Source organism: Culicoides brevitarsis, chromosome 1, assembly GCF_036172545.1.
Source record: "Culicoides brevitarsis isolate CSIRO-B50_1 chromosome 1, AGI_CSIRO_Cbre_v1, whole genome shotgun sequence".
In the NCBI taxonomy this organism is placed as follows: Eukaryota; Metazoa; Arthropoda; class Insecta; order Diptera; family Ceratopogonidae; genus Culicoides; species Culicoides brevitarsis.
The window spans coordinates 38,255,563-38,271,043 of NC_087085.1; the positions used below are offsets into that span (position 1 = coordinate 38,255,563).

At 27.2% G+C, this 15,481-nt stretch overlaps 2 protein-coding genes across 2 annotated transcripts; both read left to right on the forward strand.

Moving 5' to 3' along the window:
- Window positions 1-518: 518 nt before the first annotated feature.
- Window positions 519-1,334, forward strand: LOC134837789 (farnesol dehydrogenase-like). The gene is made up of 2 exons (XM_063853177.1): window positions 519-1,094; window positions 1,149-1,334. The coding sequence occupies exons 1-2, from the start codon at window positions 519-521 to the stop codon at window positions 1,332-1,334; spliced, it is 762 nt and encodes a 253-aa protein (XP_063709247.1).
- Window positions 1,335-2,134: 800 nt separating this feature from the next.
- LOC134827023 (farnesol dehydrogenase-like) lies at window positions 2,135-3,454 on the forward strand. The gene is made up of 2 exons (XM_063839549.1): window positions 2,135-2,713; window positions 3,269-3,454. The coding sequence occupies exons 1-2, from the start codon at window positions 2,135-2,137 to the stop codon at window positions 3,452-3,454; spliced, it is 765 nt and encodes a 254-aa protein (XP_063695619.1).
- The last annotated feature ends 12,027 nt before the right edge of the window (window positions 3,455-15,481 follow it).

Below are 15,481 nucleotides of genomic sequence, written 5' to 3' on the forward strand. Positions count from 1 at the left end.
AAATCACTTCTTCTCCGAAGCTCAGTTTTTTTGTCAGTTTATCGGTCAAATATTCTGGAATTTTTTTTTTGTTGATTTATTTTGTATTTTGATTTCTCCTAATTTCCTAAAAAAAATTAAAAAAAAATTAAATTTGTAAATTTCAAGTTAAAAAATAATTAAAATGTGTTAATTTTGATTTTCTCCAAATTTAATTTTTAATAAAATTTTTAATTTTTTTTTTAATAAAATTTTTAATTTTTTTTTAATAAAATTTTTAATTTTTTATAAAATTTGTAAATTTTAATAAAATTTTTAATTTTTAATAAAATTTTTAATTTTTAAAATTTTTAATTTTTAAAAAAAAAAATTTAATATTTAATAATTAAAAATTTTAAATTAACTTTTGGATCGATTACAATTCTTACCGAAAAATTTTCCATTTGAAACCAATTTTTCGCTTCACTTTGTCAGATATTTTGCGAAAATGAGATAATTTCCGTCGTCATTTCAACTCGAAACCCTGCCAGACCAACAACATGGAAAAATGGATCGGCAAAACGGCAGTTGTTACAGGCGCAAGTGCGGGAATAGGCGCTTCCATTTTGTGTTCTTTAGCTGATCATGGCATCAACGTCATTGGACTGGCTCGTCGCAAAACTCCCATTGAAGCTTTGGCGAAACAAAATGCTGGAAAGGGTAAAATTCTCGCCTTATCTTGCGATGTCAGCGATCCCAAATCCATCGAAGCAGTTTTTCGTTACATCGAGCGAAATATCGGTCCGATCCACATTTGGATCAACAACGCTGGCATTTGGCGTGCCTCAAAGCTAACGAATGAAGCACTTCGAGATGACGAAGTAATTGCAACAATTAACACAAATCTCACTGGTTTGGTGCTGTGTAGTCGAAAAGCGGTGAGACTCATGGAGAAAAACGACGAGCCGGGATATCTCATTAACATTAACAGTGTCGCTGGGATGTTAAGTGCATCAAATACTCTTGCGGAAATGGGAACTAATGTTTATGCTGGAACAAAACATGCAGCTGCGAATATCACGGAGATCTTGAGAATTGAGCTTGCTGCAAAGTCTCATAATAAGATACGAGTTTCGGTAATTTTTCAGAATTTTTTTTAAGAAAATTTTATGAAAAAAATTTTTTTATAGAATATTAGTCCCGGAATTGTTTACACGGATATTTTTATCAAAGCAGGAATGTCGAAAGAATTGAGAGATAAACTTGTTGGATTGAAACCTGAAGACATCGCTGACTCAGTAATTTATTTACTCAGCACTCCGTTATCTGTTAATGTGAGTGAATTGACAATTCGTCCCTCGAAATCTGTTTATTAGTTAAAAATAAACTTAAAAAAAAAGTTTTCGTTAGAAAAACGATAATCTCGTATTTCAGTTTTAAACCTATTGCGTATTTAAAATTTTCGATCTTTAAAAAAAAATTAAAAATTTTTAACCTAAAAGTATTAAGTTGATCTTTGTTTTTTTGAAAAAAAATAAAATTTTGGATTTAAAATTCATTTTCGATTTTCATCCCAGAAAACATTTTTAATTATGTCCCATAGCACATTCAATTTTTTCGACCCAGTGCATATTTTTAAATAACTGCCCTTTATACTTGTGAATATTTGACTTAATTTTAAATTTAAAACTTCACTATTTCATATTTGATATTTTTTTAACCCAATGTACATTTTAAATTTTTATCCTAATGCAAATTTTCAAAATTTTGACCACGTGACATAACCCAATGAGTATTTTTGATTTTCTGTTTATTATAAATTTCAACCCAGAACACATTTTGATTATTTTCTTAATCCAAATTTGTAATTTTTGAACCTTTTAAACTTTGAACCCAATGCACATTTTGAAAATTTTCTCATTTCTCGGAGAAAGACTTAAAATATTTGAAATTAAATAATTTTTTTTTTCTGAAATGTGTTAGTTAGAACTAAACCTTTGATTGATTCATGTCGAAGCGATTTATAAAAAAAATAAACAAAATCAGCGTGATTTTTATTTTCGTTAAAAACATCAATCGCTCATTTCTTATCTGATACCAAGCCCAGATAAAAAATATCTCTTAACTACAAAAACAAACTTACCCATAGAACTGTCAAAAATCACCTCATATCAAAATGTTCCCTTGGATCGGAAAGACAGCTGTTGTTACAGGCGCAAGTTCAGGCATCGGCGCTGCCATTGTTCTCGACTTGGCAAAGCACGGAGTCAATGTCGTTGGTCTTGCTCGTCGTAAGGACCGTGTTGAAGCACTTGCTGCTGCCCACAAAGACTTTAAAGGCAAAATTACTGCCCACGAATGTGACGTAAGTGATCCAAAGTCCATCAAAAAGACTTTCGAATGGCTCGAATCGAGTGTCGGCAAAGTTCACATCTGGATCAACAATGCTGGAGTTTGGCGTGCCAATCAATTATCAGGCGATAAGTTAACTGACGAGGAAATTATCGAACAGATTAACACAAATTTCACGGGACTCGCCTTATGCTCACGCAAAGCTGTGAAGATGATGCAAAAACATGGCGAGGAATCGTACGTCATCAATATTGGTTCGTTAGCTGGACAAATTTCGGGTAATATAAGTCAAGCTCAGTTTGGAACGAATGTATATGCGGCAACAAAACATGCTGTGAAGAATTTGTCTGAAATTTTGTGGTATGAGCTCATGTCGAAACCTAATAACAACATCAGAGTTTCGGTAAGTTTTGAATTTTTTTTAGACGAATAAATTTAATATATCCATTTTTTGTCTCCCCCCCCTCGGATTTTGTCGAAAAAATTCAGGGGGAAAAATAAAAATTAAATATAAAATACAAATATTTTTGACATATTTTGGAATTTTTATATTAAAAAATCATGAAAAATTACTGTTTATGGTAAAATTATACAAAAAACTAAAGAAATTTGCTTAATTACGACATTTTCTATTGAAATGTTGAAAAAAATTTTTTGAAAGTCACGTGACCAAAATTATTTTTTTTCAAAAATTTTTATTTTGGGAGATTTTGTTTATTTTTCTTTACTTTTAAGTTCAAATTTTAAAATAATATAAACTAAAATTAAATAAATGTTAAGAATCAACGTTTAACGTCTAAAAACGTTAAAAAATTACAAACAAAAAATTCAAAAATATTTATTTTTTATTTCCCCCCCCCCCCCCTCGAGAAAATCCTCATGGAACAAAAAATGGAAATATTAAATTTATTCGCCTTACTAAAAATTGTTTTAAATCTAATTTTGTAAAAATTTTCAGAATGTTAGTCCAGGAGTCGTCAAAACTGAACTTGGAATCGTTGCGGGACTCAAAAAAGAAGACATGGATAAAATTACGGGATTAATTTCTGAAGATGTTTCCAACGCCGTCAATTACATCCTTGGAACTCCAAATCGTGTTAACATTACTGAACTAACAATTCGCCCAAGAACAGCTCTAGCCTAGACCAATTTCACTAAAAAGTGTTAAGCTGCTAAAAAAATAAAAAATTAATTGCTCCCAATTGGTTTAAAAAAAAACAAGCGAATCATTAAATTATTCAACGCAATCAAACAATCACAAAAGCATGAAAAAACACATAAAATAACAAATATTTTTATCAATGATGTGATCTTTTTTAATCCACATTCATCATTCCATAAGTTCAGAAAATCAATGAAGTATATCAAAAAAAAAAAAAATTGAGTGATAAATGTTCTTCAGCGATAAATTTAGACATAAATACGTGAAATTGTGTTTGAACGATAATCTACTGAAAATATTCGAAAAACAAATATTTAAATTACTCCTTTTTTCGGTTGATCTCATAAATCTTCTATCGTTGTACTGAAGAAGACGAGAAATGCCGCAAAAATGTTGACATAGTGTAACAAAGTATAGACGGAGGAATGTTGACAATACTTTGTTACGGTTGGTTGACTAAATGTTAGTGCAAAAATGTGGGAAACAAGATAAATCTTGTAATCGCGTCAGTCAGTCAATGTCAAACAGTTTAAAATTTCAAAATTAAATCAAAGTCATGTTTAGCTCAAACTACTTTTAATTTTATTTTATCACTTTTTTCACGTAAATCGACGTAAATTCTCCGGAGAGATACGTTATTGGTTTTGCGCTTGAAGAATTTTTCGACTTTTACAATAACAATAATAATAAATGATAAACAACAGCAAAGTTTCTCGTTGATATCTTTTTCTACATGGAGGACTTTACGATGCGGAAGAGCCGAGAATGTACTCTCTAAAAGTGCGATAAAACGAACGAAAATCAGTCAGTAAACAAGTTTTAATGGATTTTTTTTTCTTGAAGAGTGTTGATGAAATTTCCAAAGGGAAAAAGTTAAATGGTTTCATAAGAGTTTGGCATAAATAAAGATGAAAACGAGTGAAATATAGAGAAAGTAAACATAAACATAATGTTCAGATTTGGTAATTGATGAGATGGACCGTTCAGTGTGAAAAGGATTTTATTGCGAAAAAAACGCGAGCGCATTTTATGTTTTAAAGGAAATTTTACTAAAAAGGTAAATTTTCGTTTTTTTTTATGATTATATTTAATTTCTATTATTAAATTTGAAGAAAAATTTTCAATTAAGTATTTGAAAAATAAATCGAGAACCATGTCAAAAGAATTTTTTTTCAGTTTCAATTTTTTGGCAGTTTTGAGTTATAAAATGATTAAAAATGATAAATTAGAGCCCTCTCTTGCTCCATTTGGAGCAAGATTTGACAAAAATTGCTTTGACACAGTTTTTGACACAGTTTTTTTGTTCTTGATTTAGTTTTTAAAACAAAACTATGTCAAAGAAAAATTTTTTTTTCAGTTTCAATTTTTTGGCAGTTTTGAGTTATAAAATGATTAAAAATGATAAATTAGAGTCCTCTGACAAATTTTTATCCATTTGGAGCAAGATTTGACAAAAATAGCTTTGACACAGTTTTTGACACAGTTTTTTTGTTCTTGATTTAGTTTTTAAAACAAAACTATGTCAAAGGAAATAATTTTTTTCAGTTTCAATTTTTTGGCAGTTTTGAGTTATAAAATGATTAAAAATGATAAATTAGAGTCCTCTGACAAATTTTTATCCATTTGGAGCAAGATTTGACAAAAATGGCTTTGACACAGTTTTTGACACAGTTTTTTTGTTCTTGATTTAGTTTTTAAAACAAAACTATGTCAAAGGAAATAATTTTTTTCATTTTTTTTTCAGTTTCAATTTTTTGGCAGTTTTGAGTTATAAAATGATTAAAAATGATAAATTAGAGTCCTCTGACAAATTTTTATCCATTTGGAGCAAGATTTGACAAAAATGGCTTTGACACAGTTTTTGACACAGTTTTTTTGTTCTTGATTTAGTTTTTAAAACAAAACTATGTCAAAGGAAATAATTTTTTTCAGTTTCAATTTTTTGGCAGTTTTGAGTTATAAAATGATTAAAAATGATAAATTAGAGTCCTCTGACAAATTTTTATCCATTTGGAGCAAGATTTGACAAAAATGGCAGTTTTTGACACAGTTTTTTTGTTCTTGATTTAGTTTTTAAAACAAAACTATGTCAAAGGAAATAATTTTTTTCAGTTTCAATTTTTTGGCATTTTTGAGTTATAAAATGATTAAAAATGATAAATTAGAGTCCTCTGACAAATTTTTATCCATTTGGAGCAAGATTTGACAAAAAATGCTTTGACACAGTTTTTGACACAGTTTTTTTGTTCTTGATTTAGTTTTTAAAACAAAACTATGTCAAAGAAAAAGTTTTTTTTCAGTTTCAATTTTTTGGCAGTTTTGAGTTATAAAATGATTAAAAATGATAAATTAGAGTCCTCTGACAAATTTTTATCCATTTGGAGCAAAATTTGACAAAAATGGCTTTGACACAGTTTTTGACACAGTTTTTTTGTTCTTGATTTAGTTTTTAAAACAAAACTATGTCAAAGGAAATAATTTTTTTCAGTTTCAATTTTTTGGCAGTTTTGAGTTATAAAATGATTAAAAATGATAAATTAGAGCCCTCTGACAAATTTTTATCCATTTGGAGCAAAATTTGACAAAAATGGCTTTGACACAGTTTTTGACACAGTTTTTTTGTTCTTGATTTAGTTTTTAAAACAAAACTATGTCAAAGGAAATAATTTTTTTCAGTTTCAATTTTTTGGCAGTTTTGAGTTATAAAATGATTAAAAATGATAAATTAGAGTCCTCTGACAAATTTTTATCCATTTGGAGCAAGATTTGACAAAAATGGCTTTGACACAGTTTTTGACACAGTTTTTTTGTTCTTGATTTAGTTTTTAAAACAAAACTATGTCAAAGAAATTTTTTTTTTCAGTTTCAATTTTTTGGCATTTTTGAGTTATAAAATGATTAAAAATGATAAATTAGAGTCCTCTGATAAATTTTTATCTATTTGAAGCACGATTTGACAAAAATTGCTTTGACACAGTTTTTTTGCTATTGATTTAGTTTTTAAAGTTTCAATTTTTTGGCATTTTTGAGTTATAAAATGATTAAAAATGATAAATTAAAGCCCATCTGATAAATTTTCAAAAATGGCTTTGACCATTTTGTGGCATTTTTGTTGATTTAGTTTTTTTTCAAAGAAAAATTTTACTATTTGGCATTTTTGAGTTATAAAATGATTAAAAATGATAAATTAGAGCCCCTCTAAATCAGTCTGAGGAAAGTCCGATTTTATTCATTCAACCGCCATTTTGTGGCATTTTTGTTGCTCTTTTAAGAAAAATTTACTCGGAGGCTGTATTTCTTTAGACAACTGAAAAAAAGTCGAACATTCCAACCTAATCAAAAAGAAGAAAAATTTCATTTTTAAATATAATCTACAAAATTTTTAACGGAGAATCTCAAAACATTTTTCAGACTCCTACAAGTTTTGAATTCGAATAAATATGTCAGAACAATGAAAAAAAGAAAGAATTATTTCCACAGAAGAATCGATATGCTAATTCATTTAAGAACAGTCAACTATTCTACGTGACATGGTATCCTATGGGATTTAAGTGTTTTTAAAAAGTAAAGTAAGAATTTTTACTCTCGATATTTATGAAAAAAGTATCGAAACGAACCAATAAAGGTGATATTATAGAAACTTTAACAGACAGACATCATCTAGACTCCATTTTTGCCTTATCTCAAAAGAAACGCATCAACTTTAAAGCTAAACTTTCAATATCAAAATTGACTGTAAATGCGCAAACCTTTATTTTATGACTCACGACAGCTTCCATCAACAACATCATGTGATGTGACAAGCCATATAAAATAGCGATAAAAACTTGAATAAAACTGTCAATACATTTATTTCTACTTTAGATTGATTGACATGTCTCACTTTTTTTTTCGAGTGCCTACATAATTTTCTATCAGGTGCTTTTTGTATCCTTTAATTTCCTAAGAAAATATTTGCTAAAATTCCTATAGTTTACCAAAAATTAAAATAATTAATAGCAGAGCAAAAATAAACCCTTTCATGTCAACACAATTCTGATAACATTTGATTGATTAAAAACCCCAAATGTTGACATAAAGAAAGCTAATTAACGGAAATACATTAATTTATTTTTCTTTCATTCATTTTGTAGCAAAAATTTTCCCAGACATTTGTCAGTCACCGCAATTACAATAAATGTAATAAATTTCCGTGAAAATCGCTCTAAGTGACTTTAACATCTTTTGCTATAAAATTTTATAGCAATTTTCTCTCTCACAAAAATTTTTACTCTCTCTCTCTCGCGAAAATGTGATGATGATGATATAACAACAAGAACTTTGTTATGTACGGCAAAGAATCATCTGGTCCCGCAGTTTGAATTTTGCCTTCAAACGGAACAGTCATGGTTGATCCATCTAACGGAAAAGGCGGTTGTTTTCGACAGTTGATGAAAAAAAAACAAGTAAATAAATAGAAAAAGTGAAAATCATGAAAAATGATAACAAAACAGAAACAAACTTTATGAATAAACAAACACCGTGATGATGTCAAAATCTAAAGGTGACATAATTTAATATATTTTCTGTGTATAAAATAAAAAAAAAGTGTTGACACGATGACGTCGTTGTAGAAAATAAAAAGCGGTGTTGAAAGTGAAGTGCACAAAAAAATTGTTGTCGCATATTAATTACAAAACATTTATGCGATACGGAGGTACGGAGTGTTATTTATATTTTTTTCCTCGCTAACGGCGCTTAGTTGATGCATTTTTCATTCTAAATTAAGACCGTAAAAAATTATAATGAAAAAATTTTGCATTACACGAATTACTTTAGAGTTGTAAATGTCAGCGTGAATGTTTTTTACAGAAAAAAAATAAGAAGACCGCCCATGTGTGAATTGTAATTAAATAAATATTTTTTTTTTGAAGGCATCCAACTGTTAAGTGTGGAAAAAATGCATTTTCATGAAATTTCACTAATTTGCATTCAAATGTTTTTTTTTATTATTTTTTTTTCTATGAAAATAAATAAAAAGTGTTGATGATGACTTTCTTTTAACATTTTAAGTGCAAAAAAAATCTTGAATTTAATTAATGAAAATTTTTATGCAGCTTGTCTCATGAAATTTTACGCTAAAAGTGGAAAAAGCACTTAAAAGATTTTAATTTTAAATGAAACTAAATTTTGCCACGTTTTGATTTTTCACTCTTTTGTTGGTTTTGCTTTGGTCTGAAATTTCATGTATTTCGTTGCATAAAGTGCATTAATGGAAATTGAGTGAAAATGTGATTTTGGGTCAAAAAAGGTGCTAATTGAAATCTAATTATTTTAATTGTGGTTGGCAATTGATGGCGATGATGTGTGGTAATTGGTTTCTAATTAGATGTGACATTTTTTCGTGTTTTTCTTTTTAACGAAGGAATTGTTTTGATTGAAATTTAAAAAGGGAAAAGTTTTCAGACAGATTTGTTCCGTAGGATTTTTTTTTAAGTTTGAAAAAGTTAAAAGAAAACTTTTTTTTATGGTTACTGGTTAACCGGAAACTTTTAAAACAATTTTTTTTTATTTAAAAAAAAGTTTGCAAGCTTTTAGCATAATTTAAAAAAAAAATTTCAAGAAAAATGTCTGGTTTGAGGATAAATTGTCGATTTTTTCGCGACAAGCTTCAATACTTAACCTTTTCAGCAAATTACTTTTAATCAAACATATGTTTTAATCAAAACTTTTTCGAACTTGGAGACGAAAAACTTTCCACAATTGGCAGTCGATTAGTAAGAGGATTCAATTTTGAAGGATGTAGAAGAGACAAACATTTTCTGCGAAAGCGAAATCTTTACATGTTTTACAAGATGAAACAAGACTTGTAAAATTGTAGACTAGACTTGTAAGCAGCTGTAATACGATTAACAGGAAATTTTATGAAATATTTGTACTTAAGTTTTAATACTTTCATTTAAAGTTTTTAATAACAAAAAAAATATATTTATTTAGTGAAATGAGAGATTTGTGTTGTAAAAATTTTGAATTATGGAAAAATTTTTAATTTAATTATACGAATAAAATGATTTAAATTGTATTGAAAAGTAAATTATCTTTTTTTAATCATAAAAAATTTTTGTTATAAAAACATTTTAGTATAAAAAATATGAAAAACATATTTGCATAAATATTTAATAAATTATTTAATTTAAATTAAAAATAATTAAATTAAATTTAATTAATTAAATATTTAGAATAATTTAATATAAATTTTAATTTTATTAAATATTTTGTTTTTAAATCAGTTTTTATTTTTTTTTTTTTTAATTTTTAAAATTTAAATTAATAAAATAAAAATAATAAAAAAAATTAATAAATAATAAAAATAAAGAAAAAAAAATAAAAAAAAATAAAAATTTAAAAAAATTTAATAAAATAAATAAATAAAAATATATAAAAATAAAAGTTAGTTATAAAAAAATATGAAAAATATATTTAAATAAATATTTAAAAATAATTTAATTTAAAATTAAATTTATTTATTTTGAGCTGTGATATTTAAGTAGTTGTTAGTGTATCCAATAATGAATTTAATGTCGTCAAATAAGAAAAATTCTACTATTAATTAATTTCTATATATAAGATGTTATGATTAGTTAGTAATCAAGTCCCTTTAATTAATGTCATTTATTGTATAAATTAAAAAAAATTATTTATTTAAAATTAAAAAAAAATTAAAATTAAATTAAATTATTTATTAATTAATTAAATATTTAGAATATTTTACATAATTAATATTTTTTAAAATTATTTTTTTTTTAATTTTTATCATGTCATATTTTGAATGAGTAATTTCTCAAAAAAAAAAAAAAAGTTAAATTCATGAGTGAAAATTAATAATATTCAAACAAAAAAGTGTAAAAAATTTTCCACGAATTCTCCATCTACTCAAAATCTCTCTTAATTACTTTTTTTCGTGTTCGCAAAATCTTCAATTTTAATAAAATTCATCATTCATTTTTCATTAAACCTCTAAGAAGATGACAATGAACGACGAAGATTGCCTAACAATAGATAAGTCGAGCTAATCTACCCTTATTACTGTTATCCTGTTGAAATTTGCTTTTCACATTTTTTTTTTTTTTTTTGTGAATTAATCAATGTCAGTTGTTTGCACTTTTTTGTGTGTTTTTCATGTGACAATCTAGATTTACTTTTTTTTTCGTTGATGTTTTGTGACAAATGCGTCGCTAATTAAGGTTTGTTTTGCCATGACGATGATGACGGTGCCTTTTGCTGACGAACGACAAATTGAGTTTGTTAAGCTTGTATTGTCTTCAAATTCATGTCAGGCGTAATAAATGCAATTTTTGCATGCCTTGTTGATGGAAAAAGGGTTAAATTGACATTTTGTGGAATTATTTTAGACTTTTTAAGTGTTTAGGTTTTTTACAAATTACCAGGCGTAAACTTTGGAAAGAGAAAAATTTTCAAAGCGTAGGAGGAATTTTAATTCCTTTTGCCAACGAATGTGTTTCATGTTAAAAAGTGAATTTATTTATCTTTGTCTGATCGGAAATTTTATTTATTTGCTTTGAAATAAATGATGCGCACTTGTGCCAACGACGACGATGTTGACGACGACGCCAAAGAACGTTTGACAGATAAGAAGCTCTTTGAACATAAAAAATGCGATGCACGGAGGTGTTAACACTGAATAAATTTCTGTTATCACGGCTGATTTTAATTTTAGACTACATTAATCTCATTTGAGTGAGCAACGGGAAAGCCATTAATTCTTCAGTGCACGTGAACGCAGACAAACAGACAGACAAGCATCGATCGTGCGTCTATCGGCTGTCTGTCAAGTGAAGAATGGTTTCACACTTGTTCAAGTTAAGTGGTTTTCTCGTTCAAATAAACAATAAAGATTTTGTCGACGCTATCTCCAAACATGATGATAATTGCTTTTTATGAGTGACTTGAGAAAATTTCGCACTCGAAAATGCCAATAAACTGCAAAACTGCGAGAAGCAGCCTTTTATCTATAATTATGTAAATTTTCATTTGAGAATGACATTGTACTGCATTAATTATTCAACGTAGCGAACAATATGTTTGCTTGGATACAATGGAGCCGGCATAGAGGCATTTTGACGATGACGCTAAAGCGATGATATTTTCCTGAAAATACCACAGCCTCTGTTCAAAATGCTTTTTTGCAGCGTATCAGATGCAGTTGCTTTTGCTATAATATTTAGATCGCCCTGTGGTTCGAAAGAGGAAAGAAGTTGAGGTACTTTGAGTTGAATTTGAAATATTTAGAATTGAAATTGAAACTTTTGGAATGGAAAATGAAACTTTTTGAATTGAAATTGAAACTTTTAGAATTGAAATTGAAACTTTCAGAATTTGACTTGAAACGTCTTGAATTGAAATTGAAATTTTTAGAATGGAAAATGAAACTTTCAGAATTGAAATTGAAACTTTTGGAATGGAAAATGAAACTTTTTGAATTGAAATTGAAACTTTCAGAATTGAAAATGAAACTGTTGGAATGGAAAATGAAACTTTCAGAATTGAAATTGAAACTTTTTGAATTGAAATTGAAACTTTCAGAATTTGAATTGAAATTCTTAGAATTGAAAATGAAACTTTTTGAATTGAAATTGAAATTTCTTGAATTGAAATTGAAATTGAAATTGAAACTTTCAGAATTGAAATTGAAACTTCTTGAATTGAAATTGAAACTTTTTGAATTGAAATTGAAACTTTCAGAATTGAAATTGAAACTTTTTGAATTGAAATTGAAACTTCTTGAATTGAAATTGAATTGAAATTGAAACTTTTTGAATTGAAATTGAAACTCTTAGAATTGAAATTGAAACTTCTTGAATTGAAACTTTTGGAATGGAAATTGAAACTTTCAGAATTGAAATTGAAACTTTTTGAATTGAAATTGAAACTTTTGAATTGAAATTGAAACTTTTTGAATTGAAAATGAAACTTTTTGAATTGAAATTGAAACTTTTTGAATTGAAATTGAAACTTCTTGAATTGAAATTGAAACTTTTTGAATTGAAATTGAAATTTTTGGAATTGAAATTGAAACTTTTAGAATTGAAATTGAAACTTCTTGAATTGAAATTGAAACTTTTAGAATTGAAATTGAAACTTTTTGAATTGAAATTGAAACTTCTTGAATTGAAATTGAAACTTTTAGAATAGAAAATGAAACATTCAGTTTTCGTGTCCTGAATTAGAAAGTAAAACTCACCCTTCCCTCAAACAACCGAGCAAAGGTATTGTATAAATGTGTCTGGTTTATATTTAATGCCTGCCTGCCAGTCGTAACAATATGATGAGTGGTTTTTGTTGCATATGTGTTCGAGAAGCATTCATCCCAACTAAAATATGGCAAAATTCTCATCAAGCAACTGCTGTATGAATTTAGATTCGTTTATTTAGTTACGAAAGAGATGGATACGAGTATCAATTATTTATGTAAACTGGTATGAGAGAGGTCAAAGAAATTACATGTTGAGTTCAAAAAGCTCTATTTTCTCATGCAGCTAGAAATAATTGCGGAAATTATGCGATTTCCCTCTCTTAAATCTTCAAGTGCGCTCAACTCAACTCATCTCATAAATACTTGATTCAATTCAATTTAACTAAATCAATTTATTCCGTTTAGAAAACTTTGTGCAAGAAAATTTTCCCGTTCAAGCAAATTTGCTCAGAGTCGGATGAAACGCAACTAATTCGATCAGTGTTGATTTTCTTTCCACTTTATTTCATTTGAATAATTGAAAAACTTTTTGGGTTACAAACTACCAGACGTCTCCATGTGCAAACTGAAAAAAAAGTTAATTGCATGAAATTTATCAGCTGAATTTGTCCCTCTGGTTACCGAATGACGTGAAATTAGGAGGTAACGACACTTTTTATCGTGATAAGGGAAAAAGTTTTTGCATGTTTTAGATACACAGCGACATCATAAAATGGTCACACCAAAAGGCAACTAAACCCAAATGCACGTAAGGGAATTTTGCAAAGCTGAACGTGAATGGAAGATGAAAAATTATCATTTGAATAGATGGCAGAGTGTGAAGATTGAATAAAAGAACTGTGTCTGATGCTGATAGTAATAGATGAGTCTATAAAAAAATATAGAGCAAAGTAAGTCTTGATAAATGGGTTTTGCGAAATGTGTTTGAGAAAGAAAATGAAAGTAGATTTTTCTTCGTTTCAGAAGTTTTTGAAGTGACTTAAGAGTTAACTTTGTACTCTGTGGTTTAAAAATGAATGAATTTCAAAAAAATTTTTTAACACTAAATATTTGAAATTCATTATTTTTTAACCACAGAGTAAAAAATATCGAAAAATCCTTTAAATAACGATTAAAAATTTACATTTACAATGAAAAATTTTAACTATTACCTCACAAGAGAATCCCATAAACGACACCCTGGAGAGTCATATTGGGATTACAATCGGACTGATTACAGATAAACGTATACGAAAATTTACGACTTAACAAAAAATTTACAAAAAAATGAAGGTCACCCAAAAAAAATCCAAAAATTCAATCTGTAACTTTTCTCTGAATTAAAAAAGGTCATCATCGACGCTTTTGGGACTCAGATTGTTAAATATTTATCCTTTAAGTATATTTATCACTTATTCATAAGGAGTTATCATTTTTCATACATTTATTTTATTTTATTTCAAAAACACCTTTTTTTTAAGTAAATCGCAAAAGGAAAGGATTGAATTTGAATTCGAATTCGATGAAGGGAGACAGAAAAAAAAATACTTAAGGAGCATTTCTTCGTAAATATTTAATAAATAAAAATCTTGTACTTTTTTTTCGTCTCCATCCATTCGAATTAATTTTCAAATTTGGTCCCTTTTTTCGTATTTTTTCTTTATTTAACAAAATAATAAAAGATGATATATAATTAATTCTGTTTGAAAGTTTGAGAAAAATTACCATTCATTTCACGACACAGAACTCAAGTTGATGTAAAAAATGGAGAAAAAAAGAATGATTTGAATAAGAATGATGATGATCGTGAAATGGAACCCGTTCAAGAAGTTGACAAAAGAAGAAAGTGAAAGAAAATTGCGAAGAGAAAAAAAGTTTAATTTACAATTTGTTATCGCGAGACAAATGGATAAAAATATTCAGTCATAAATAACTCTTTTTTTTTGTTTCACTGCATTTTTATTAACTCAAGTACCTAAAACTTGTGAAAAAAATGCAAATTATTTATTTAAAAGTTTTTTAATAAAATAAAAATTTGAATTACAATTTAAAAATAAAACAAAACGATAATTAAAAAATTAATATTGAACAGCTGTTAAAATATTCAATGCAAAAATTTTCCATGAGCTATTTAAAATAATCATAGTTGACATGAAATCCCCAAACGAAATTCATTCAACTTATGAACGTCGCTCAATCAATATTCATTATCATTATTTGCATTTGTTTTGCTCTGTTTCAGCTGTGTTTCAGGAGTGCAAAGTGAACTAAAATAAACAAAATGCAACTCTTTTCACAAAATTTTGGATATGAAGAGATTTTAATTAACATTCGGTATATGGTAATATTATGATAACTTGTCAAACTTTTAATAAATAAAATAAAAATATTATTATTATTATTTAATTGAAACGTTATACGGGTCTGCTTTTTGTTGTGATGTGAAAAGTTGGGTAGATGAACAGAATAAAATTTTAAATTTTAATGACGATTTTGGAGAAATTTTTTATTTGTTTGCTTTAATTTGATATTTTTGATGCAGTTTTTTGTATTAAAATTGACTTTTTACATGAAAAATGTATTGATTTCGGTTTGTTTGGACACTCAAATAAAAAATTATTATTTGATACTCAAAGACAGGTGCAATTAATATTTTTTTTATGTTTTATGTTGATTTTTTTTAAAGTGATTTTTTTTAAAAAATTAAATTTTTTTTTTGGAAAGTCAAAAAAATATAAAAAGAAATTTAATTTAAAAGTTCCTTAAAATATGAAAAG